At 39.9% G+C, this 27899-nt stretch overlaps 2 protein-coding genes across 7 annotated transcripts in view; one reads left to right on the top strand and one right to left on the bottom strand.

Moving 5' to 3' along the window:
- LOC126380063 (GRB10-interacting GYF protein 2) overlaps window positions 1-8393 on the top strand; it is a 49830-nt gene extending 41437 nt beyond the window's left edge. For all 6 annotated transcript variants that reach the window (XM_050029251.1, XM_050029252.1, XM_050029254.1 and 3 more), the window contains one exon: window positions 210-8393. In XM_050029251.1, coding sequence (XP_049885208.1) covers window positions 210-320 — 111 coding nt within the window. In that variant the 3' untranslated portion in view covers window positions 321-8393. The remainder of the gene's footprint in view (window positions 1-209) is intronic.
- Window positions 8394-11861: 3468 nt separating this feature from the next.
- Window positions 11862-27899, bottom strand: part of LOC126380059 (otoferlin-like) — a 155996-nt gene continuing 139958 nt past the window's right edge. Inside the window, exons 9-26 of the mRNA XM_050029233.1 lie at window positions 27410-27566; window positions 25032-25218; window positions 24392-24578; window positions 23944-24067; window positions 23349-23623; window positions 22879-23069; window positions 22161-22352; window positions 19662-19778; window positions 19199-19351; window positions 18761-18961; window positions 17291-18679; window positions 17061-17195; window positions 16470-16912; window positions 16103-16392; window positions 15748-15946; window positions 15354-15592; window positions 14574-14853; window positions 11862-14090 (exon numbers count right to left, since the gene is read on the bottom strand). Of these exons, the coding sequence (XP_049885190.1) occupies window positions 13910-14090; window positions 14574-14853; window positions 15354-15592; window positions 15748-15946; window positions 16103-16392; window positions 16470-16912; window positions 17061-17195; window positions 17291-18679; window positions 18761-18961; window positions 19199-19351; window positions 19662-19778; window positions 22161-22352; window positions 22879-23069; window positions 23349-23623; window positions 23944-24067; window positions 24392-24578; window positions 25032-25218; window positions 27410-27566 (4940 nt within the window). The 3' untranslated portion in view covers window positions 11862-13909. The remainder of the gene's footprint in view (window positions 14091-14573; window positions 14854-15353; window positions 15593-15747; window positions 15947-16102; window positions 16393-16469; window positions 16913-17060; window positions 17196-17290; window positions 18680-18760; window positions 18962-19198; window positions 19352-19661; window positions 19779-22160; window positions 22353-22878; window positions 23070-23348; window positions 23624-23943; window positions 24068-24391; window positions 24579-25031; window positions 25219-27409; window positions 27567-27899) is intronic.

Below are 27899 nucleotides of genomic sequence, written 5' to 3'. Positions count from 1 at the left end.
AGTTCAGAGTGGGTCGTACTAAACCTTTTCTAAGAACATCTCTAATTTGGTAAACGTACGTCCTTCTAGGTCTTCCTCTACCAGCCCTACCGACAACCTTCGCCATATGTACCGCTTTCGTAATCAATCAATCATACTTTGTTTTAACCGCTACACGAAAATGCGGGTGTTATTTCCATACTTGCCGACTTGAGAAATTGTCTTTGCAGAGCAAGAAGAAGACGAAGAAGAAAATGATGAAGGTGGACGCTAACATCCTCGGATTCTCCGTGACGGCGGCCGAGGACCGCATCAACGTGGGCGATATAGACACCGTCTAAGCGCCCGCGCACCGTGTTCACTAACTCGCCTTGTGATATCATTAGCCGGGTCACAACCTGTGGTACTCTTACTAGACTATACTTTCCTTACACGCGACAATAAATAGTACACTCTTACGGCGCACTCTACTACTCATAACAGTAACGCACCATGTGCTAGCCGCTAAAGTGCGGCCCCCGAAATAATGACAATCTGACAGCAGTCAAGTTCGTAATACAAATCTGCATGAGAAACTCTTAAAGCGTGGGTTCCACCAAAGCGGAGAAAAGAGACGAGTCGGATCGACCAATCACCGCGACGGAGAAAACGACGCTTCCCTCTCGCACGCTGTGATTGGTTGATTCCGCGAGTCCTCGCTCGTCTCCTCTCCTTTATGCTATGACGGAAACCAACCTTACAATTATAGAACCGTCAATTCGTTCTTTCAGTGGCCGCATTTTACATTTACAACAGGATACTAGCAGGTTAATAAACTAGAACTAACTGATACAGGCTTCCAAGAACATGTATTGACGTTATCTTACGTCCAATCTACACCATATAGAAAATATCCCATAAAGTTTAAAATTATGTCGAAATAATGAGGATAAAAACTGTCTATATCTCCCATTAGGTGTCGCTACTGTTGAGTGTTCTTAAATTTTGACAGTTCTCCATATTATTTGTGTAAACAAGCATATTGTTTTGGTTATATTTTTACACTTTAACCGTTTAACTGCAAAATCATAGTGTTATATTTATTTTCTAAAGATCGGGAAGAAGAAACCTCCGAAAAACTTATTATCAATCAAAACTGCATTTTTCCAACTGATGGTTGCTTTTCGTTTTCATAACTTATCCTTAAGTCGGCATACACTCCACGTTGCTCCACATTTTATAACAATTTATTACAAATTTTAGCTGGACAACATGGAGAACTGTCAATATTTAGGAACACTCAACAGTGCCGTCACCTACATTTGAGCTTCTAGTTTTTATCCTCATTCACTGGAAGACGTACGCCAAAGTGACAACCCTCAAGCAGGTGAAGGGGCTCACTTTAAAAAATATTCGCACGGTACATTAATAGACTTCTTATCGAATGAACTGAAGACTTAATTTTTTAAGTATCTGAGAAATGAATGCATGTACATACCCCCAAAGTTTTGCGATAAAAATAATAATTAATAAAAATAGTCTTCGTTGGAAAAAACATGCATCATAAGTGATTGACGGAATACGTCCCTCGGGTACCAAGAGTTATATTATTGTACTAGTTTAAAACAACACTTATAAACACTTCCCGAAGCGGTAGTAGTAGCACACATAAATATTATTTTTATTGTTTTTTCATCGAACGCGATATGTATCGCATGTCCAAAAAATATCGCTTCTTTGGTTTCGTAAAGACCGCGTATTATGACCGCTTCCACACTAGGGAAAAAAATATAAACATTACCGAGTTTAGCTTGCTAGAGTTACACGTTTTTTGTTCCTGCTGCTAGCAACTATGAATGCCAATAATGTCGGTGGCATTTATTACCATTCACGGCGTCCAGACGTTTCAAAACAATCGTAATGTTCCATCGTCGATACAGTTGTAATAAAATCTCAGACGTGGATAGGATATTTGTACCATATAAAAAAATATTGCTGCATTCCTTTTGAAATTACAGATTACAATATCAGTTCAATATTACATTCATATTATTACAACTAAACGTAAAATCAAAGTAGTATCTTGTTAATTGTTTAAGAGTTATACATACACACAAAAGTATGATAGAAAAACACTTATGGATAATAAGTAATATGAACTTTTGCTATATATTCGGGATGCACGGGAATTAAGTGAAGATCTCGTCAATTAGCCATAACTTAGTCGCGTTATGTACAGTGGTAAACAAAACTTAGCTCAATATATAATCGAAGTGTCAGACACGTTTTAATATATTTAAATGTTGTGTAATCATTCGTTGTGTAATAGAAACAGTCGTAGATGCAAAGGTACTTACAGAGGAAATTTACTCGTGTTTCGTAGGTACTATGAATGCCTTAAAGCGTCGCCGTGAATCAAACAATGTCTACCCACCCTATTTCAAAAATGTGTAATAACTACTAAGACGTTTCGTGTTAAAAGAATCTACATTGTAAGGAATTGAAGATTCTCGAAACTTACAGTTGCGGCATCCTTCCGGAGGAGGTAGCTGTACTGTGGTTGCCTAACTCTTCGCCCCGCACCAATTCGTCGGGCTTGGCTCTGGGTCTTACTTGGAGCTAGATTGACCTCACCTCTGGGTCTTACTTGGAGCTAAATTGACCTCACCTCTGGGTCTTACTTGGAGCTAGATTGACCTCACCTCTGGGTCTTACTTGGAGCTAGATTGACCTCACCTCTGGGTCTTACTTTAGTCTAAATGGCCGTAAGCCGCTAAGGAGTAAGGCAGAGCGCGCTACAACAAAAAAGAACTTGAACACTATTAATTACCGAAGATTATTATAGATCTACGAAAATCGTTGAGTGCCTACGGGAACATCCCCGAGCCCTACGTGATATTTATGCGTGTGTATGTAGTGTGTAATTCCGACAAAGTTGTGCCTTCAGTGTGTTCTTGGCGTCGGTTGGTGAACATAATCTGATTTCAGATTATAATTTTAAACGTGGGGCTATAAAACGTAAGTTTTCCCCGATTTTTTTATACCAGCATGACTTGAATCTTCGACTTGCATTATATTAATGTTATATGAAATGTTTTAAAGAATGATGTTTTTAATTTTAATACAATATTATTTATTCTAAAACTACCGTGCAATTGATGGGGTCGATTAAACCTAGCCTAAAATGTAGACAAGTGTATGTGTGTTACAGAATTGAAATGCAGAACGGAATTCGTTTATTGATTAACTATTTGTATTTTAAGCATAATAAAAGTAGACTGCGAGTAGAATTCTTCTCGTATAATGGTATATCTGTTGTGGGCTGATCTTTAAACCGGGCCGATAGAGATTTGCCTAGGCAGATCGTGATATGATGTGCCCGTAATTCATGATAGGTCCCACTAATTAATACCAACTGTAGCGTTTGAATCATAACGTTTTGGCAAGTTAAGATAGTAATACATAATTTGAAATTTTACTAAAAAAAGACGCGTTTATAAAGATTTAGCCAGCTGTGCTAGTCTGTAGGGTGTCCAAAGTTTAAAATAATTTTAAGATAAAACAAATGTAAACCTACACGTATACAGGGTGTTAGTGATATCATAACGAAAAAAATATAACATCTACTTGATTGTAGTAAAAACGATGGTTGGTGTTTTTCTTGTCGCAAACGTTTACCTAGGTACCTCACAACACACGCTCTTTGATATCCATGTGAGCTTGTCAATAACACATTAACTTTCTTCCATACTCTTGCGCAGTAAATGGTCTATGATCCATCATCATAGGCGACACTGCTCCCTCTTCTTCTTCTATCGTGTGGGTTGTGAGATGGAGTACCAACCTCATCAACCCTGCTTTTAGTTACTACTCACTTACAAAACAAACTCAAATCACGAAAAAAAATCCTCTAAAAATTTGTCGTCCACGCCACAGATTAGGTAACAGTTACTACGTAACCCACGCGCGATCTAAGTTTGCATCTGATTCGACGGTAGCGCAGTGTCAAAGGAGCCGCCGCCACCCGCAGCTACCGAGCCGTCGAGTAGACTGAGAGAGAAACATTTTTTGTTGTAGGCGGTAGACTGAAAAATAAATAGGATTTGGGGGGTTAAAATGGCCGCATCGAAGCAATTCATCTAAGAAAGTAATATTGCAATTTTTTTAGTGCAATTGGTTTACCATTGATTGTTTTTAATAATTTCTCATTTTTATTTTAAATTTAGATTCTAAGCAGCTGAAAACACAACATGGAACTGAAAATAATAATAAAAAAAACCAATAGTTTCATGAATTTTGCGCCAGGATTGTCCACTTGATATCAACTCAGATTTATAGTCTGAATCATCCCCTAAGTTTTCGTTATGATGTCACTAACACCCTGTATTTTGTTAATTAATAATTTAAATAAAATAAAAATATTGATATTTTAATAATGAAGAAAAATATAAATAATAATTTTAATATTTTATTTTATTATTAATATATATTTTCAATGTATTCATTAATTTATCATTTTATTTTAATTATTTATTCAGATAAAAAAGAATAATGCCTGTAATTAATATTACATTCATTAATTTATTTTTTTTACATTTTATTTTAACGTAATTTAAAATAAAAGCTATTTATATTTGATAATACTTTGGTTTGGTCACCCTACTGACTTGTGACGCCGCCATTTTTCTCGCATATATACACGTACTATACACACAACTGACGGAGCGCAAACAGAGCCACCAGTTTCGCGAATATTTCGATGTGACCTGACTACTAGGGATAAATACGTAGCTACCATCGATCTGACCAACTTCATGAAATTATCGGCCAAATCACAAAATGCCGGCACATCATAATCTGCCCAGGCGGATCGCGATTGGCTCAGTTTAACCGGCCCGTGAGATATCAATCTGTAACCGTGCAATTAGACACCGCCAAGTCTTCAAGGCGGGCAAGTTGTCGCGAACCCAAGTATTGGTTGTCATTCAAATGCGCAAACGAATGAATGCCAGTGTCAAGTCGTTTTGTTTATGTACGCCTTTACATATTTTTTAAAATATTTTTTCTAAAAATAAAATTAGATTCACAAAAGATTTTTGAAACTTATTGTTCTAATTAACATGTTTTTACCTAGTAATTTTGTGCCATTGTTTTGTACCGTCATTTGTTTGTGTTCAGCTCGTGCAACTATTAACAACAGTCTCCGATAAGAATGATAATAATAATTTATTAGTGAACTAAAAGTTAAAACGTGCGGATAAGGTGTATTAAAATTTAAATTAGATGACTACCGTTAAAATGCAGTATCTAAGTTTTTGAAGTACTTACAACATTGTGGGCGTGTTGCGAACCGTCGCGTCAGAGCGGCAATACGCGTTGGGTGTTCTCATCAAGTTCTAGTCGGGTATTGCCGCTTTAAGACACGGACTTCCAGTTATTTGCTTTGTAAGAAAGTTTTGAGATTATTATTATAATTATTTAAAAAAGTATGGAAGCTGTTAATACCCAATCATTAGTATTTGTTTCAAACTTTTAGCTGCTAATCGACACCATATTTTATTAATATCAATAATTTAGAATTACTCAGTACTAATTAGACAATACGTCTGAAAATGAAATTTTCAGTTAGTTAATTTAAAAGGCAGTGACATCACAACATGATATGTGTATATTCCGCTCGCTCGAAGCGAACATTATGGTCGTAGGAAAATATATTTGCGTTGCTTGCTACCTTTTGTACAAACACTTTTTAATTCTACATGAAATCGGCCGGTTTAGTTACTTTAGTTGTAAAATAGTACGGTTGTAAGGATTTGTTAGCTTTTTATGTATATATATTTTTTAAATATTATATAATCATTTGTATATACTTTGTTTCTTATCTCGCGTGAATTACGAGCTGAGTATTTCGTTTCACATAAACTTGTAACATGTTGTCAGGATCTGATGAAGATTGGTACTATTCGTTCTTATTGTTAATTATCATGCGCCGAGGTTTCTAGAATGATATTCCACTTGAGATGTGATAGACTTGCCAGCTACCCGCGGGGGCGTAATGCCACGTTATACCCAGTATATTTGTCGTCAGCACATTAACACGGCCCACGAGAAGATTGATGGAACATTTAAAAATTAAGTTGTGTGAGTTTGGACGTTTTGTAAAGTTTAGTGTACCCCTGGTAAGGTGTTTGGTTGCGTTTGCGGCTACTGATGACGTGACTGTTTTAATTGGAGTACGGGCACGACGTGTTTTGTGTTATATTTTCATTTCATGCAGTACAGCATTTTATATTTAAATATTCAATTTAGGTAAGTTTTTATCTATAGGGCTAACATGCGCAACATGACAGTTTTATCACGGTCACTGTATCGATTTCTGACGATATAATTATGTCGTTTTGTCGATTGGTGCTAATATTTGAACCCATATAAGTCATGTCGTTCTGTAAAAATACGAACAAAAAAACGTGACACGCATGTTAGGGAAAAAAAGGAACTTGTCGATTTTGACAAAATTTATTGATAAGATTGATAATTTTATCAAGTTGCGCATGTATCCCTGCTTGATACAATGATTTTAATTTATATAGAATTTTCATAATATGGAAAAAATCGTTAAGTGTATTGTAAATGATTTGTTTTAGAATCAATTGTTTTATTTACTGAAACACCTTGTCTTGTACTCTTATTTCATAATATCAGCAATGTGTAAAGTATGTTTATAATGTAATGAAAAGAGAAATTGAATAAAATTCAACCATGTAAGTATATTTATAAGGAAAATTCTAATGTGGAATTGTTTTAATAATTACGCCTCCTATTCACGAAGATGACTCCTTTAAGGCTGTTTTATAATTGTAGGTAAATAAGGCGGCTAGTACACAATTAATGTAGATGTAGTATGGGACATGAAATTGTGTAAGGAAAATTGTTTGTATAAATACTATAAGATTTGTTAATGTGACCATACATCCATGTTTTCACTAGACAGCAACTGACGCGTAACATGTGACGCAACGAAGGAACTTGTATAGATCAACTTTACATCAACGACGATGATGGTTACATGTTGCTTAGCGCGGGCGCAACTCAGACCGCAGGCGCAGTGTACAAGTCTCTAGGTCAAACGACGTCAAACAGTCTAAATCAATATTCCCAATGACCCCGATTCCTACAGACACCTAGTTCTATTTTAAGTTAAACTCTTCATTTTCTTATGCGCCGGAAAGGAAAGGGATGGATGATTATCAAGTGTAAATTTTAAAATGAATGAGTGAATGAATTAATAATCCGAACTTAATTATCGGGTTGTGGGCCATTATAGAAATCCTGCCTAAAATTGACGTGTGTTCCGTAAATTTTATATCTGTCGATTACTCGTGCCTTTCCTTTTCGGCGCATAAGAATATGACAGGTTTAACTTAAAACAAACTTAGATGGTGTGTATAGGAATTAGTACCATTATTGACATAAATTAACGCTGGTTAACCATTTTTACATAACATCGCGCATTGTGTTCTCAACCCCAGTGTATTAATTAATTTGTATTCATATTTATAATTCTGACTTCTATTACAACATTTCCAATCCTCCTGGGCGTAACACTTCGGACCTTACTACCTATCAGCATGATTAGCAATGAAGGTCTTTTTCTAAGTTACGTTCCTCAAAAATAATATAAATGGCGCTGTACGGTCACGAGCATTAATAATGTATACACTTACCATGTTACATTAACTTTTTTGACAAATTAGACCGTAAGTCTCACTAAATGTCAAATAGATAGTGCAACAGGGTTCTAAAGTGGGTACATGATATTGCTCATGACTGTACAGATTCTATTTCGTTTAACCATATAATTTCATAGATAAGACATATTATGCATCTTTTATCTTAGTTTTTGGTTATAAATAATGACCCTTTTTATTATACCTAGGCACAATTACATCTTCCAACCATTATTATTATGATCAAAATAAAGAGAAGCAATATAGGTAGCCACATAATTCTGTACATAATGTGATCCAAATATCAAGCAACAATTATTTTTATATACGATTAATTATGTACCCAAGTAATATAGGCAATTATCACGTTAAATTTGTACAGCGCCATCTATACTGTTTTTGGTGAACGTAGCCTGGAAAGTTCCTAATTGTGTAGCGGGGTGGGAATTGATAGGTTTACTTCTCCGTCCGACGTCTGGAGTACAAATTCCATCACCATCTCACTAATAGCATTGTGTACTTTCCGCCTTCTGGCCTTATCATTGTCCTAGGATAATAATAAAGCAATAATGCATGATAAACGTGTAATGTAAACTTAATAAATGTTAAATGTTTCGATCATTATTATATGAATATGTTTTAAAGACGTGTAAATACTATTTTAGAGTTAAATATAATATTATTTAATCATTAAAACTGTTCTTATTATTTCTACTTCGTTTTCATTCTGAAATATATTTTAAACTGACATCCTTAACAATGAATGTGTAACTGTTAGTGATAAGAACTGTTGTTACTGGCAATAAATTTATTTTATTCTTATTCTTGAAGAATAAGGGAGCTACATCTGGCAGCACGAGACCGCACGTTCGCCCTTCGTCCATCCTATTTTCTATCCTGTTCTGACACTCGGTCATTGCCTGGTAGAGCGAGATAATGCGACGTGGTGGTACTTATGACAGCAAATACTTTGCCAGATATCTTGATCCAGGCGCCCGCTTGTGGTTTAGTGCTCGTGTTGGTCGTGGTACATCTCGTCAGTGTCATTTACATAAGTACACGAGATAAATGCATTTCCGCATTCCACACCGCGACACTACAACATTACGGTCATTTCGAACAGGGGTGTCGTTTAATTTTAATAGACCCACGATACTCCTGGTGGTATCAGTTCACCTAGGTAGACTACCAACAAAAAATGTTTGTGGTCCACCTAGGTAAACTGTCGAGGTGTACCACGACCAACAAGGGGTTTAGTGCAGTGGTAACTCCCATTAGTTCTTAATCCTCTGGAAAAACTGATCAAACATACATGGTGTAAGAACTAAAGAATAATAAAGGAAAACTTCTGTCTTGTCTCAGTATCTAGATAATAGAACCGGAGACCAACACGGGCCTCCTGCTGCGGACCTTCAGAATAGAAAAAAAAAATTGGCGATATCCTTGTTCTGGAACTTGAGCTGTACAATAATAACAACTACGATTCACCAAGAAGCTTGCAAAAGGAAATTCGGAGGAGCCCGAAACGAAAAAAACTAAAATAAGTACGTTCAGCTATTGAAGTACTGGCCCTCAACCATTACACATGGTAAGTTTATTATATAACACAATCATAATGAATTATATTACCTACAAATAAAAATTCCGTTTTTATAATAAACTCGTTTAATTAACAATTTAGTGCCGCATCCTTGTAAATCAATACATCACTGTATAATTTCTAGTCTTAGATTTTATCGTGTAAGAATTCAGTATAGGTTTTCTACACCACTACAATCTTGTTATGCGGATCAAATCGCGTCAGCTTTTTAATAATCGGAAAAGCTGGCCAAAGTTTTTACATTAACTAATTACAAAATTAGACTAAAATAATAATTAGTCTCATACCATGATCAGATCAACTCCTAATCTTAATTTAATAAGCGCCAAAATATTACACAATAGTTGCAGGTATTATCCGGTACAGCAACAAGAGCGCTTACGTTTGCGCCGGCGACGGCGTCCACAGCGTCTGCGGCGTCGTCGCCGGCGGCAGCTGCGGCGGCGGCGGCGACGGCGCCGGCAGCACCCTGCCTCCCGCATTATGTTCGATATGTAACGGTCTCCATGTCGGTCCAAGAATCCCAAAGCAGCACTTCTTTTCAGAGTCTCTTCTGCTTTGCCCGTTAAAGCTGTGAGCCTCCACACGTCACCGAACTTCTCCTGCAAATATTTTGCAATTTCCGTTGCCGTGACTCCGTCCTTGTCAACCACTTTGTAGAAGGTGTTCATCACCAACTTGGCGGTGTTGTCGTCTTGCTGTTGTTGGTACGAGTCGTTGTAGCGTGACATTTTCACAGCTTTGCCTTGTTTTATGGAACTAACATGGCTTTAAAATGTACAAAAAAATTAGTTGTGTAAATAATTTTGATAAATTATCATAAATACGGATTCATAAAAAAGCTTGAAAATGGAATGACTGCCTAATCTTAATGACTTTTACTTTCTTCTGTTTTTAGATTGTCAAGTTGTTTCAGAATATCAGCCAACTTTTTATTTTAATTAGGAGGTTTTAAGTAATTTAATAGCTTATAATCCTAGGTACTACGAATCCTAGGTAGGCAAAAAGGCTAATACTCAGAATTATAAACTATTCTTACAGCTGGAATTCATAAATATCTCCTGAAGTAATGAAATATTCGGTGTCGACATCAAAAAGTCCAATTTTTAAGCACAATGCACACAGGCGGATCAGAAAGCGTTCTGGTGGCGCGATTTTTATCATGGTTCAGTGTATTTTATGCACCTGTTTACACGATCTCCCGCCCTGTAACCCTCGCGCGCCTTGGACTTATTGAAAGTTACTTCCAACCTCTTTCAGCTTAAATTTAATACATATAAAATCTATAGTAGTTTTATACTCTGTTATGTTTATAAACCAAAGAGAATATTTATAAACAAAGACATGAGCGCCGGTGTGGAACCACTCAAACAAAGATAATAGAAAAATGTATTCGGGGGGGCTTTGACATCCACAGCACAATATTTTAGCTCTGTTTCGTAAAACTTTTCGGTTATACTGGAGTTCCTTCGAAATTCGTGCATTACAATAGGTAGCAAAATTGCAAAAGTATTGAAAATCATGACATCTGATGCAGCAACGGAGTGTGTGCCGCCGCATCCTCCCGACAGCAACGTTGGGAAGTCGATTATATCGTTTCTCAGGAAGAATATGCATGGGGCGAACTTGTACCAGATAATGGACCATCTTAAAGTGCAGAGCAGGCAAAACCCGACACATCTTGCAGACGAGGTGATGACGATCTTACAGAATGGGATAGAGATGGGGTTTTTGGAGAGGAAGGGTTCGCAGTATTTTAACTGGGTGGCTCAAGACGCGGTGAAGCGAAAGGGGCGGTGCCGCCGGCGGCCGAGCAAGCGGTGCCAGCGGCGCATGCGGCCCCGCCGCTCGACACTGTGCTGCGAGTGCCGACGCTGCCCATACATCGTGCAGCGCCGCTGATGCCGCCGCCGCTGCTGTTCGGTGAGGGTTGTGTAAACATATTGTGAAAATTTACATGTTTTAATTAACGCAACGCACTTTTCAGTACGGGTCAGAATTTGTCTTTAAATTGTTTGTGATACATATTGTGAAAGTACACATTTATTTATTATTCTGTGTGTATTTTATTCTTCTAATGTCTTCTATGCTGGACTGAGAATAGAAACAGAAGGTTCAGCTGCTTTGCCTACCCGGGCACGTTGTGAGGTTATAGCAATAACTACTTAATGCCGAGGACAGAGGAGTTGTTGTTCTTTCTAATATGATGCACTAGTATTATTTGGGCGATGGGCAGATACTCATATGTCCCCATATAGTGGATCATATCCATTTTACACTTCGTAACAAAAGTGACTGCAAATTGTCTTCTACGAGTTGTTATGTAGGTACGGTACATGTACAGTCATAAGCAATATAATGTACCCACTTTAGGAGTCTGTCGCACTAACATATTTGTCATTTAGTGTTACTTACAGTGCAATTTGTCAAGAAAAAAAATCATGTGACATGGTAGCAAAATGTATGCATATTGATGCTCGTGACCGTACGTGTATTTCTTATAAAGTACCTACTTATAAAATAGTTCTGCAATAAATAAAGGAATCGCAGGTCAGTAGATAAATGAAACACCAATGTTGTACATCTATAGAAAGCACAATAATAGATTCGTTTATTTAAATTGATCATTAAAATACACAGTTCTACAGGGTTATGGAAATTAATATATTGGTTATAATATTTATTTATTAATATAAATCGCCGCTACGGTTGCTGGCTATCTTTTCAACGAAATTGATTTGTGAAGAAACAGAGGTGTAGTGTTTAGTGTATCTACGATAAATACAATATTTAATGGATTAAATTTAAAAAATATATTTAGGTAATGAATGTTGCACTACGACAAAAAGCTATTGGATACTTCTATAACATATATTAGCAAGCCCACAAATAATATTCCCCAATGGGCTTGGCAGAGGAACAGTCACGAGTACTAAGTATACACTTTGAAACCATGTCACAATAACTATTTTGAAAAATTAAAATGTAAGCCTCCTTAAATGTCAAATATGATAGTGCGACAGAGTTCTAAAGTAGGTACATGATATTGCTCATGACTGTACACCCTTCGCAAGATGAAGTAAGTACTCAATTGCATTTAAGATAAACTATGATTACTATCATGCGTCTATATTCAAACTTTACTAAAAAAATAAGTATTTCTTCTGAATTCTTCAACAAATCAATTATGTAGTTCTTACAGGTACCGATGTGAGACTTGTGATAATACGTAATAAGTGTTGTAATTAAACCAACGCGTCCATGTAACTGCCTACTCTATAAGGTGTTAACACACCTTACCGTAACCGTGAAGACACGAAAAAACGATATAATATAAGTAAGTTAAAGAAAACTGTTGATACGAAGGTTGCAGATTCGAATACCGATTTGGGTTCTAGATCACTCAGAATTTGTTTTTGGAATGATAACGAAGAGTAAAGTCGCGTCGTAAGTATTTTCGGAGGCGTGTGGCCTAATATAGTACTTATTAGAAGGTTGAAAGGTTGGAAAGTCAGTTTCCCAGCCGCTTAATTAAAAACTGGAGCTGTCAATAGTTTCTGTAGGGCTAACATGCGCAACGTGAGTGTGCGTCAAGCTAGCGGCCTCAAAAAAAAAATGGGCACGAAAAAATAATTTGACCATACCAAAAAATAGTACTCTCATTGAAAAAAATAGTACCTGTTGTAAAAAAAATTGTACTATCACGGTGATACAATTTTGTCACGGTAATTTTATCGATTCTGAGGATATAATTGTCGTTTTGTCGATTGGTGAACCCAAATAAGTGTCGTTCTGTCAAAATACGAACAAAATCACGTGGCACGCGTGTTAGGGGAAAAACAAACTTATCAATTTCGACAAAATTTATTGAATTGATCGATAGTTTTATCATGTTGCGCATGCGCCCTGCAGGTTAGGTAAGCGGATGTCAAACGGAATACGACGATGACGATTGATGATATCGAGTAGGAATTAAATTTAGTACTTTACTTCAGTATAATACATGGTGTAGTAAGCCTTGGTTTGGAAAATTAACTAGTGCTACTCTTTATAGCGCTTAGCACTTATCTCTTTCCACTAGTAAGTGTCTTCACTAGCGCAATGACACGCGGCATTCGATTTAATTGTTCAATCGGTACCTATACTAACTGAATCAAGTTTCGCAATAACAAACAATCCTTTCGTAATATTATACATAGTATTAATACATTATAATGTTTGATAAACACCAAAAGACTAATCTACAAGAAGTGATTCACTCCTTAAATCACTCACCATGACAAAAATTCTAAAATCTCCATAAATCAATTAAATCACTAAGAACGAGATTAAGATGGGCCTTTGGCGGCCGCATGCTTAGTAACCCTGACACCAGGGTTCATGAAGCTTTGGCCTAAAGGTCTTTGTTACCAGGCCAAAAATTAAAAAAAGTCGATGAAGCCAGTTATTGACACACAACCCAGAAAGCATTAAACTTTATTGGTACTTTTTATTGACCAAGGTTGGTGTGGTGCAAGAGTTACAGATAATTATCAAATAACAGAGATCGATATTTTTTTATAGTGGTTTAAGGAGTAAACTACAGAAGTTATACGATAGATAGGTATAATAATATGCTAAATATTTAAGCTCCGAGCAGTTTCTTGACGGAGTATCCGGGCACCGCGTAGATCAGTAGCAGGAACATCACCGCCACCAGAATAATGATGGTTGCCTTCAAAATGGTCCACTTGTAGTTGTGCCAGATGATGTACCGGATCGATTTGAGCGGGTTCAGGAACCACATGAACGATGCGTCTGGGCGGCTGAAAGAAGTAAGGTTATAGCAATTGTGGAATTGTCTGCCGTCTTCTGTATTTCCGAATGCATATAACTCGGGTGCTTTCAAGGTCAGAGTGAACAGGCACCTTCTGGGCGAGCTCGCTCCATCTTAGGCTTCGTCAATGCCTTCGGGCAAGTCTGGGGCCAAGAGCAAACCCATCAAAGGTAAAAATAGTGTTTTGTTGACAAATCTTCATAATACTAAAACCATCTGTTGTTTACGGCCTCTCGATCTGAAGGTCAGTTTCCCGGTGGGGACAACACAAATCACTATGTGATCGTGATGTGATCCCTACTTTGGTTGGAATATTGAAAGTGATACGTCGCGCTTCGGAAGTCACACTAAGCTGTTGTCCAAGGTTACTATTTGCTTAAGTAATAATAATGTTGTCACCAGGGTTGGTGAGACACACATGTGGACATGAGAACAAGCTTATTATGTACCATCGAATTGATTTTCTACTCACTTGGGTTTGTCCAGAGGATCGGGTTCGTTACGTCCAAGACCAGCTGGCACCTTATCGGCCTCTTCCCGCGTCAGAAGATGTATCTCTGCCTCCACTTTGCCGGTGAGTTCCATCTCTTCAGTGTCCCTCTTGATGTAGAAGGGCCACCAGCCCTTGACACGTTTCTGCTTGAAGATGTTCACCATCGGCACGGAGCCATCATTCTGGAGCATGTCTAACGTGCAGAGCTTGGACGATTTAGCGCCACGCGGGAAACGGTTCAGGTCCAGGGTTATCGCTCCTGAAATGCAAGATTACATGTATAAAATACATGTGAATAATGTAGAGGAGCTCGGTGGCGCAGCGGTAAACGCGCTCGGTCTGCGATTGTTGAAGTTAAGCAACTTTCGCAAAGGTCGGTCATAGGATGGGTGACCACAAAAAAAAGTTTTCATCTCGAGCTCCTCCGTGCTTCGGAAGGCACGTTTAGCCGTTGGTCCCGGCTGCATTAGCAGTCGTTAATAACCATCAATCCGCATTGGGCCCGCGTGATGGTTTAAGGCCCGATCTCCCTATCCATCCATAGGGAAGGCCCGTGCCCCAGCAGTGGGGACGTTAATGGGCTGATGATGATGACATGTGAATAAACTAAGCAGTATAAGTAATAACACAGGTGAAATATGATCATGTATTTAACTTTTATCATTACATAAAATGGTTTGTGGTTTAACTTCGTGGCAAATAAGTAATTGATGCTATGGTTATTTACCTACTTAGCTAGCCATATTTCAAATAACCTACCCAGGAAATCATCAGCCGAGAAGTGGTCAGCATCCCATACTTGCAGCTCAAAGCGCGCGGGTATCTTGCATTCTGTCTCGTCCCAAGAGAAGACTGACTCTTTTCGTGAAATCACTATCCGTTCCTCTGCTTCCAAATAATCGAACGGGTATATGAAACGCCAGTTGAAGTTACCTTCGCCCGTCAGGGACCTGTAGTGAATGTCTGTGCATTGACAGTCATCTGGGCCTTTGAGCCACCTGAAATTCGGACAAATTGTACTTAAGAGAGATATCAAAGTCGTTAAAGTAGACAATATGTCTGGGTATTTTACCTAAGTACCGCCAGAACCCTATAAGTCTGTAGACTTTGTAAGTGCAGTGATTGTAAGTACCTAGTTCTGTATAAAACATACCCCTTCACATAAATGTCGGACATTTTTTCTCCAGTGAAGAAGGCATCGTCTTCTAGGACGACGTCGTCAGTGTTCCATATGATGACCCGCATTTCGTAGGATTTGGGCTTGCGAGCCGATATGTCTAGCGGTGGGCCTGGCAACGGCATGTCCATGGGAAACATGTCAACCCACATCTCCAGCCTTCCTTGCTCGATACCTGCCAGGTGAAAGAGTTGCTCTATTATTGGATACTAATTACTTCAGGTGAATTTACTTAAATAGATACTACAGGTACGTTCAGAAATATAATAATTTTGGTAACGTGGAGCAGGTGCTTACTTATCCAAAATTCTAAATAAAAACCATTTTTTACCGGGTTTGCTTGGATTGTAGAGAGGGCGTGTCTCGACGTGCTCTGTGACAAGCTTGGTGCCAACGCGGGGCACCTCCTGCCAGCGACGCAGCACCACCAGCGCCATCTGCTCTTCCACCGTGTCCGGGTTGGAGAACAGCTCCGTGTCTTCCATCGGCATGGTGAACACCGTACGCCCGACCTTCACCCGCCCATACTCATACACGGGCGGCTCTAGTTTGCTATCCTTACACAACTTAGCCAGAATCTGTGTCGGTTTCATAGCATCGCGCCACCGGTTGTATCCTTGCCTGCATTGGGTTAGTAAGTCAATATTCTAGTTTGTTAGTACAACATGCAAAATATAAAGTAATTTATTACTACTTACTCTTCGTACTTCATGGGCAGCCCGCAAGTAGCGCGGTGCCGGCTATAAAAACGGTTTTCCAGGTCGATCTTTGTTTCTCCGATCAGGTCGTCTGACCCCAGCAAGTCCCAATCGAGGACTTGGATTGTCAGCATAGAGTCCTGTGGGAATGTTGCTTCAATCTCAAAGCACTTCCCAAATACGGGGTTCAGTTGCTTGGACACATAGTTTTCCTTGTCGCTTATCCTCTTTGAGCCCAAATGTAGGACTATGTAGGGGTCAGCCTTCCCGTTCAAGTCCATTGGATGGAGATCCGTGGCTTTCACGATGTACACCCTCACCAATACGTGTATAGGGTCGTTGTTGGGAACACCTTGGAAGAACCCATAATTTGGGTCGAATCCCATCACTGTGTGATCGTCAATGCCCTTTGGAAGGGGCCATTTGTAAACTTTGATGGCACCCTACGGAAGAAAGGATAATCTTACGAAATTGTGGAATGATTGGCGGAACAAATAAAGCTCAAAGAAACATAGGTACTCTTATCAAAAAAATGTCCAGAATAATAAATCATACTATCTATGTTCTTTTAAAGAACTAATACCAATATACCTTGAACACGCCGACAACTCGGTTTTCGTCTTCGGAGTCGTCTCCGGTTTTCTTTCCGCGGTATAATTCGAAGGAATGGAGCCATTCCTTGAATTCGTCATATTCTGGGACCGCTTCCAGCTCATGTGGATAAATCTAAAAATATTTAAAACTCGAAAATATTATCGATAAAACATTTATTACCTGCTAGTATATTTAGATGAATACCTAATATAGTTTATTTTTAATACCTTTGTGAGGCCGGAGCGTGGAATTTCGTTTTTCTTGAGTATCGCGGTCGGGCTCACGCTCACGCTCACTTTGGCTTTCGGTGACAGTGGCTGTCGGCGCTTGCTGCGGTCCCGGTCGGGACGCGGTGAGTGAACCTCCTCTCTTGGAGACCGCGTTTCATCCACGTACATCATTTGAGGAGCTTGCAAGAAGCCCTGCCTCTCCCTTTTCGCCTCTTTCTCCTCTTCAATCATACATTCCACAGAAGCGAAGTATTTCGTCCACCAATCTTTACTTCGCTCATCGTCACTTAGCACGGAATCTGTGCTTAGTTTCCTTCTCTTCATTGATTCGCGTTTTGCTGTCTTCTTACGCATCGTCTGCTTTGATCCGGATCCGTAAGTCACAGACCGCCCATCGCGGGTCAACAGAGGGCAGTTTTCTTTCTCATTTTCAATCGTAAATACATCGTCTGGCACGATACAATTTGCGCGCAAGTCAACATTTTGCAACTGAATCAAAGACTTTTTTCTATCTTCGATTTCTCGCTCCTTTTTGCTCATTGGCGTGTAAATATATTTGTGGATTGAATTGATGGTGTGGGTGCCCACAAGTGTAATGCGGCCAAAGCTGCGGCAATCGAGCACTCGGATGGTCAGGGGTGGCCTGTATAGGTCCTGGTCTGGCAGTTCCACATCCACAAATTTTACAGGGTTGGTGAAATTCGGGTTGCGCTTTGCGTTTTGTATGACAGTTGAGTATAGAATATTGCCAGCACATTCAATATCCACACGTGGTTTATCGACGGTCAGTAGATGGACACGTTTTAGATCACGCAGACCCCAGAATAGAACCTCAATGCGGTATTTGGACAGCGTTGGCCGAATACCCCTCGGGACCGGAAGAATCGGGCCTTTGTTAGTGTCCACTGGGGTTTTCCCGTTAGCCTCTCTTGGTGTCGGCAGTTCAGGTAACACTGAAGGGTCTTGTTTAGCGGGAATTTCAAGAACCTCGAAGGTGGCTAGAAGTTCTCCGGCTTTGTCGTCGCCCCGTGTGATCTCATGCCACTCTAAAGAAGGTGGTGGTCGATTGAATGAGTCTTCGAAAGCCTTAACGTGAGGCTTGGCTAGAGTCCGCCCTATAAACTCAGATTTGCCTACTTTATCCTGGTCAAAAATTTCGATTACAATGGTGGGAGGGTCTGATTTGATTTGCTCCATGGTGCTGTACAGCAAAACGTCGTCAAAGACCAGCAATTCATCCCATGTGGGGCTCAATGTTTCATCGATCACTTGCGTTGTCGCTGTATTTTCTCCGATGATGACTCGTGCAAACGGGTCGGACAACCCTGACGAATCGGAGCCAATGAGGGATCTTGCTTGGTAAATATACGCCCGCATTTGGAAAGTCTAAAAGATTAAAAAGCAAGTAAGTAGTTAAAATATCATATAAAAACAGACACGTGAAGAGCATATTAATTTTCAACTCACGTGTTTTTCCGCGTAGAAAATGGCGTTGGGTGCGTTGGAGCGGAGTTTGTCGGCGTTCCGCAGCTCGGAGCCGAGCACGTATCCTTTGGGCAGTCCGTCGATGTAGTGCTTCTTGTCCTGTAGCAGGCCCAGCCACAGGTACACGCTGATCTTGGCTGGGATGCTCCAGCCACTTGGGGTCGCTGCCTTCTTACCCGGCCACTGTACGGATTTTACGAAGAAAGGCTGATTTTTTGGGAATAATTGTACCTAATTCGAAGTTAAGTTAGTACCATCACGAGCAATAGTAATATATAAGTACTTTAGTATCACGTCGCGTAATCTTACTATTTATCTAACCAGATTTTTTGCTAGAAGAGCTATCTTGCGAGGTAAGTTGGTAAGTTTTGAAGGATATCATGGTTTTAGTAATCAGAAGGGGTAAGAATTTGTACTAACTTTAAGAAATAGCGTCTGCATCTTGCCGCAATGTTTGCCAGTTTCTTCGGCGACGGCGGAGTAGATGATATCCCTGGCTGGTATCCTGTGGTACGCCAGCCGCTTGCCGTTGCTGACCATCCAGATGAAAATGTCTGGCATCGCGTGCTGTGCCTGTAGTGGAATCAATGAAGGGTTTCACTACTTACTTGCCATGAACAGATCCGATTTTGAAGTTTTTTTATTTTGTAGGGTTAGTTCTCACAAACATCTTAAATGGGGCAAATAAATATTTCAATCATATATAAAAATATAGATATTTTTATTCCAAAGAAAAATAGATTTATTAAAGTCTTTTCTGGTTCCGTACCGAGGGCTTCTCGAAACTGTTAATAAAGTGGTTGGAGCGGTGTAGGATGCATAGGTGGACTAATAAGATACAAAATCTTCAACAGCCAATGAGCGCTAGTTCCATAGTACTTACATCTTCGCAAAGATGCTTCAGTTTGTTCAGATACGTGTAAGCCGTGCGCAGGCGATCCTTGATCGAGTGCTTCGTGATTAACGCCCGCAAGCTGCGCGTCATCGTGCTGATCTGGTCCTGTGATATAAGAGATGAGAAATATGTGAGATTAATTTTTAAATTTTTTATTCTTTCTTACACCACATGGAATTTAGCGTGGCGTCATATATTCTATAACCACCAGACAATCAAGACGCTTCTAGTGACACCTCATTAGCTGAATTCTGATAAGTGGTTTAGGAGTTAGGAGGGAACAGAGGTGCATATACACATACATACATAGCGGTCAAACACGTAACCCTTTTTGCTTCGCTGTAGTCGCGTAATTAGGAAAAAAGTCAAAGTTCGTTTGGAAACTAAAGTCACTTTTCCAGCTCAGCATAGAGGAACGATGTTTTCCAGATGTACAATTCCATTAAATCATTTTATTTGTTTCATTCTGTTCCATTCAATTAATTAGTCGTGCAACCAACGTGCATTGTGGTTTCCTTTTTCCTAATAAAAATAAGTAGTTTTAATGATGGACAATCGACTCTTGATTTAGATTTTTTTCAAGCGTGTCTAATGTTTTCTAATACCCAGCGCCATCTTAAACTAGGCTGGGGCCCTAGGGCACACAAGAATTTGGAGCCCTTTTTGAAAGTAAAGAAAGCGAATTGGAAAGTAAAAGAAGTTTTTTTTTTGGTTTTTGGAAAAGTTGCAGTCATCGATAATATAATGGCGTAGTTTATGATTAGGATTTTATAGAAGGTATTGCCGCCATTGTTGGTAACCGCCTTTTTACAAAGAATACTTTATCCAGGTTTAATCCTAGTGCCGAACCTAGTACTATCCTAGTCTTCGTTTTGTATTAAGGTGGCAGGTGTCTAGTTAAACTACATAGGTGCTTGCTGTAACCCACACAAACATAGGATAAATTAACTTCTAGTAAGTTTTAGGTAAGTATTTAATTTGATAGATAATATAATCAAAAAATATATTTTGGTTCAAAAAATCACATTTATCTCCCTATCCATCCATAGAGAAGGCCCGTGCCCCAGCAGTGGGGACGTTAATGGGCTGGTGATGATGGTTCAAAAAATCACATTTATAGGCGTATTAGTTTAGGAGATAATAACATAAACTGCCTATATACGTCCCACTGCTGGGCACAAGCCTCCCCTCAATCAACCGGAGGGGGTATGGAGTATACTCCACCACGCTGCTCCACTGCGGGTTGGTGGAGGTATTTTTACGGCTAATAGCCAGGACCAACGGCTTAACGTGCCCAGGAGGAGATAAATAATATGATTTTTTTCTACATACCTACCTACAATATTAGATTAGGAGATTAAACCATTTCTTTTCAATGTTGTTATTATTGATTTATTTAGAAGAGGGGATAGTAGAAATAAAAATAATATTTGTATTTTTTCATACTTACACATACATAACTATTTCCCACCGGGGTAAGCAGAGACTATGGAATTCCATTTGCTTCGATCCTGACTTGACACACTTCTCTTGCTAATAATCTTCTCTTCTCTTGTTATTTTTTCAGTATTTTTTAAGATACCTAGTTGTATAAATATAATTACTACTAGCCCATGGATGAGAGGGGCGCGTGAGAAGCTTTTCACATGACATCAAAAATTAATAGAACCTTTGGGAAATAAATATATTAGGTAGATACTCCTTTTACTCACGTCTCGTGGCCAATAAAGCAACGAGCATTTTACTGCTGGATGTTATATGCTTTCCGTCATGAAAACCTTATGTTATTAAACTATTGTGGCTATGATCGCAAGTCCCTTGAGTGAAAAAGCTTATACCCTATCTTTGTCCATCTTTTAGAATACTGTTTGTTCCGGGGCCCGCATTGGTGGCATGAAGGAAAATGTATGTAATGTCTTATATTACTTAGGGCTAAGGGCAAAATATTGAAAAAAAAAGGTGGTGGCTGATGTTTGGTGGCTGCTATTACTCATAACCTACTCCTCAAAAGTTCTAACCGGGCATTTTATTGTTCATATTACTTACTAGTGCTGGGTAAAAGCCTCATCATTCGTAAGATTTGTTGGTCCCTTTAACACCATTTCTTTCGGGGTCTGCCACGACGACTATACCCGCCTATACAGGGTGTTAGTGACATCGTAACGAATATTGCGGGGATGATTCAGACCATGATTCTGAATTGATATCAAGTGGAATTTTCCGTCTGAAAATAATTAAGAAAAATACAAAAAAGTTTGACATGTTTGATATCAACTCAGAATCATGGTCTGAATCATCCCCCTCAATATTCGTTACGATGTCACTAACACCCTGTATATTGAACTAGTGGCGGCCCGGGACGTCGTCTTTGTATGATTTTTATAAATTATAGCGTTATTCTGATGTATAAGATATATTACAGAGTGAAAGAGTAACAAACATCCCTACATCTTCACTAACTTTCTTGTTGCATAGGATTGTACTCACGATTTCGAAGAGGCATAGTTTATGCCTCTCGCGGTCAAGTTTGGTGTTCCCGATGGGCGGAGCGTTGGTCATATAACGCACGTAGGAGGCGCAGGTTGCGCTGATACCTTCCAGAACGTTCTTCAGCACCAGGACACAGTCAGTGCCCACCTCCGTCTCCAGCGCGTGCTGGGTGTCTGACAGACCTTCCTCCTGAAATTTGGTTATAGGCAGATCACGAACCACGCTAAACCATAAATAGGGGGGTTAAATGGCCACATTGAAGAAAGCAATATTGCTATTTGACATTTGTTCGCATTGCGCACTCACTTTAATATGCGCAAATGTGTAATTGTAATATTGGCTTTTTTTAAATGAATTGCTTCGATGTGGCCTTTTTAATCCCCCTATTTATGGTTTAGCGTGGTACGCAGAAGAGAAAGATAAGAGTTAAGCCTAGTGCGAAAGAGACGTACCAAGAAAATGTAGGTACCCAGTGCGTACCCAGTACGCACAATGCTATACGCAAAAGGTTCACGTACTTTGCACCTCGTTTAGAAGAAGTTAAGGCTACATGCATACAGAGGCGAAAATGTAGGCGTTCTGGGTACGGAATATTTTGTATGCAAGCCACATTTGTGTCGCGGAAAGGCGCGCGACGGCACAGTCTCTTACAAACTCATCTTCCCCCAAACGTCGCGTAAATACAGCATACTCTTGTGGTCAAGTTTATACTCACAAACTTCTCGATAATCTTAGCGATCATGTTCGAGTTGTACATCCGGCGGCGGTGGTCCGGCCATATGCTGCGGATGTGCATGCACTGCTTGTGGTCCCAGTACGGCAGGTAGTAGTAGTTCTTGTCACTCGTGGCTGCCTTCGTCGGCTGCGTCATGCTCTGCCAGTAGCCAGTGTCTGCGCTCAGTTCGTCTGAAAGTTAGGATTTTATGGCTGAATCTACAACGGTAACATTAGGTAGGTGTTAATGGTTATATTAGTGTAGCAGACCATCCGATATTCTGATCTGTTCAACAGCAATCTCGTACGTACAAAGAATAATAATTCTTTGTTTGTCAGTTGCTCTGAGCGAATTAATTCGCTCATAGCATTTTTATTAAGTATAAAAAAAAAATAGGACGGGATAAAATGGGCGGTATAAACTTAGATTTTTCATTCCAGAAAATACATGGACTAAAATCCATCACTCACCAAGCTCCTCAGTATCCAAATCCTGCGGGCGTTTCACGGACTCGTTGTGTCCGTCGAGTGAGTTGCCAGCATTGCCGATGCTGAGTTCGAACTGTATGGGTTTGTCTGTGAGCCGCTTGTCGATCATATTAGCGTCAAACACCGTGGCAAAGAGAAAGAACTCCTCGTTCTTTCCGAAGGAACTGTCACTGATAGGAGGAACCGGTTCCAACTCCACCTCAGAAGCTGGACACTCCATACTGTCCGTGATTTCTGTGCGTATGGAAATCAGGACCCTGGAGATGCAATACATTATACTTAAACATTCAAACAATCAGAAAAAAATACGGGGAAATTGTATTGTATGATGTAATTCCGGTTTGAATCCCGATACACCCGGCGCAGCATACTTAATGTTAATATACTTAGATGTTCGGATAAGGCTTGACGAGAGATATTTCTTCTTTGTGGATTACTTTAGAGTTGTTAATTTTACTCAAGCCCTGAACCTCCTAATATTATAAATGCACTTTGCTTTATTTGTTCTTCGATACGGCAAAAACTTCACATGATTTCATTTGTGCATAATAAAAGGCAAATGTTAAAAATACGGTACCTGGCTCTGTAGGCGACTCCTTCACCCATGCCCATGTTGAGGTTGGCATGCTGGTCGATGAGGCTGTAGTCTCTGGTAGATCCGTACATGTATATGTACGCTGGCCCAAATGTCGGCAGAAACCCTGGACAAATTTAAGGCATCTTAATTTTTAGGACACTGTAAGCTTCCAATGGATAGGGTTCCTGTAAAGTACACCTAGAGTAAAACTTAAAACTGAGAAATACTCTAAACTGCTCGAGCTGCATCGAGTCACTCACCATTAAGTGCGATTAGAAATGATTTAGAAACTTTTGGCTTCAACACAGTTTCCAATTTTACAGTAGAACGTCAGTTTCGCGTACGTGTAGGTACATATTAGTTCCATGGGTAATTTCTTGTGTTTTATATGCAATAGAGTTTTGTATTCCATCTTCTTATTACGTGTATAACTAACTGCTCTACTTACCTTTCTCGCCATCGTTAGAGATGGTCTTGAGGTCGATGAAGTGAGTGCCGATGACGTTTGGGTGCACGGGATCGTTGTCTCGCAGTTGGATCTTAATGCGCTGGCACAGCGGCGGGAACATCTCCGTGAACACCAGCTGCTCGTTCCACACCGGCGTGTAGCTGTTCTTCTTCACCGATGTCGAGCCCTGGTGAAGAAAATCTATTGGTATCTTTTTTCCCACTGACGCAACTAGTTGTGCTCCAAATCCAGTTAGTTGTCCAACAGAAAAGATGACCTACTTCGTCACGTGGAAGACATAAATTACATCCACAGTTTAGTAATATTTTAATTCCAGTGTGCCTTGGGTTTTCATTCTTCGACGTTCTTGATTTGTATAGGAATTTCACGTCCAGACGAGAGAGGTTCATTCCTATTAGTACCAGTAATGTTGAGATTGAGATACATAGTACTCGTATATTAGGTAAAAGCTGCCAGAAGAAAATCTGCATTTCTCATAAACTTGTCATTAAAGAAAGTCGCTAATGAAGAAAATGGCTAGAGTAATCGGGTCATCGAGATCGTATATTACGTTCTTCGGACACCGATATATGACATTAGGTGGACTATGTAAGTAGGTAAAAACTAGTGGTTCACTCACGGTCATGCCAGCGAAGCACACTTGCACATAAGGGTCGACGAGATCCTGGCTTTCGCCAGTGAAGGCTCGCTTGACGTTCGCCAGGATGGAGTAGTTCATCTTCGGTAGACCATCAGCTCTGTAGATCTTCACGATGAACTTGGCTCGTTGACGCTCGATCGGCACTCCGTCGGGCAGGAGCAGATTCCTAACATATTAACCACTGATGTAAGTAATTTATTTCTTAGCTATTTTACTGAACGACTTCTGTGGTTCAGAGGTTGAGCGTTGAGCTCACGATCCGAAGGTCTTGGGTTCGAATTCCAGTGGGGACATAATCCCAAAAAACCACTTTGTGGGCCCTGGTTTGGTTAGGATATTGCAGGCTGGTCACCCGATTGTCCGAAGTAAAATGATCCATGCTTCGGAAGGCACGTTAAGCCGTTGGTCCCGGTTACGACTTACTGATGTAAGTACGTAGTCGTTACATGAGTCAGGGGACTTCGGCGGCTCAATAATAACCCCGGCACCAGGTTTGATGAGGATGGTAACCCACCTCATAACATAACCCATACCATAGAAGAAAATTAACGTATCTTACAGTTGACGTTTGCGTGTATGTTAGTTGGTTGTTGGCATTCACTCGGTAATTATGTATTGATCACAGAAGACTTCCGATAAAAATGTTAGAGAAGCGAATGTTATGACTCACCTGAGACGTGTGACGCGGAAAAATGCATTGAATCGGTTGAATCAGGCCGCACGTGCTATAAAGGTGTTCGATGTAATCGAACATATTGCTAGAGGGCGAAGATGCGCCGCAGTAAATGGCAGAATGATATTGAATCACGGACGGTGCATTGTACGTGAAAGTTTGTTTCGTTGAATTGCGTTTGTTTTCGGGTTTCGGTACACGCGTGTACATGATACAAGTTATTGTCACTAAAGAATTGTCCTTCTAGTCTTCTTTTCATTCCCTCTAATAACATGCACTATAGTATGCAGTACTTAGAATATTTTTCTTTATTAGGTCCTTGTGGATTTAATACACAAAGTAAAGATCTGAGGGTAATAAGCCAGGGTTTTTACCTCTCGTTTTATATTTCGTCTTCGCCTAGCTCCGCAGTAAAACTGCAGTATAACGTTAGAGTAGCTATGGCGGCTGTCGTATAAATAATATACGAATAAAACATCAGAAAACGCATAACGCGGCCCGAACAGAGAGTGAAATAACAGGGAAATTGTTCCGGGTAGTCCCCGGGGGCGTCTGTGCCCCTGACCTGGTCGGACCCAGACCTCGCGGATTCCGGAATGTTTCATAAAGCGTTATTATTTTTATTATACACCTCTATTATCCGAATCCCTTTCGTGTCTTACTGCTGTGATATCGCTCAGATTCCACTAACACACAATCCTAGGGTTGCGTGAGGCAGGAAGCAAACGACACTGCATTGGTTTATCAGGAGGGAGCCTCTATTTGTTCTACCCGTGAAGCAGTATCTACTGATCGAAAACGGATAGATTTTGGCACATTGCAGATTACTTATTAATAACTTATTTAGGTACCTACATGTAGATATTGTTATTAGCGCAGGTTGTTAGGTAAGCATACTCGTATTGTTCGAAAACTGGAATTCCTACACGTAAATTTAGTCGCTTATTTCATCACTTTTATTGCCTTCCAGAAAATTGTAGACTCAGGTGTAAAGTTTAGCTTGTTTAGCACTTGACCGGAAGTCAGACCAAAGTTAGGGGTTTCGTAGCACCCTCTACATTATAACGAAATAGTCATCAAAGTTTCGGGTTTGCTCAGGTAAGAACTCGGATTCTGTTGAATTACTTTTTCATTTAATTTAGACGAGGGAAAATTTGCCTTTGCGCTTTGTGCCACCGAGGGTTTGAAACAACGAAGGGAGAATATTTTTACGGTACTGAGATGGGATTACTAAGCCTAGACCGTCTGTCCCGTTTGGAATCTTTTAAACGGTAGATGTAACAGGTAGAATTTTGTACAAAATAAGTACATTCCTGTTAACATGGCCGATGTTAATATACACCCCAAGGAGTAGGCATAGGTCTACACCTATACCTACTCCTATGTACAATCTATGGTGGGTGTATATACTACACATATACGTAGGTATATGCACCACACCACACCTAGCCAGCTATATTTACGTCCCATGTAATAAATAGGGTGCTATGACCATTATTTGAGCACAAATCCTGGGATATCGATTATTCAAACTCAAATATTAATATGAATTCAAACTTATAAAGTAGAAAATCACTCGATTCATAGATTTAGATCACGAGCCGGGATTCGAACCCATGAGACTGCGATTCGAAAGCGGCCACTCCACTGTTACGGGCGTGAATGTTTCTATGGCAATACTTACGCTTCGATGTCGTCTTCATCCTTCTCACTCTTGGGGGGGATCTTGATGGTGTCTCCTTTGCCGATGACGCTGATGTCGCACTTGAGGTAGCCCTTCGCCCCCGCAGCCACGTCGTCGGGGTCCGTCAACAACGCCCACTTGTGGTAGAACTGCCGATCTGTAGACAATCACACACCTCGTACCGACATTTACATAAACAAGGAAGCGCTCTTCGTTCTAATGAAATTTATAGATAGCTATAGGGATGTGTAACTTGTGGCGCAGAGGGAAGCGAAAACATGACACTGGCTTTAAAACTACTAAGTATATTACACATACAACTTCTAAAAATAATTTAAAATTGGCTCCACATAATGTATCATAATGTTTCGTTGGGAGACAGCGCAAACTGACCGCATGCGACTTAGGGCGCTTACAGACGAACGACGATGGTATCGACGACGTCATCGACATACCGCGGCGACTGTCCACGACATCGCCGGCTTGCCGC

The sequence above is a fragment of the Pectinophora gossypiella genome, chromosome Z (genome assembly GCF_024362695.1).
Source record: "Pectinophora gossypiella chromosome Z, ilPecGoss1.1, whole genome shotgun sequence".
NCBI lineage: Eukaryota > Metazoa > Arthropoda > Insecta > Lepidoptera > Gelechiidae > Pectinophora > Pectinophora gossypiella.
This window is presented reverse-complemented; position numbering and strand designations above follow the sequence as displayed.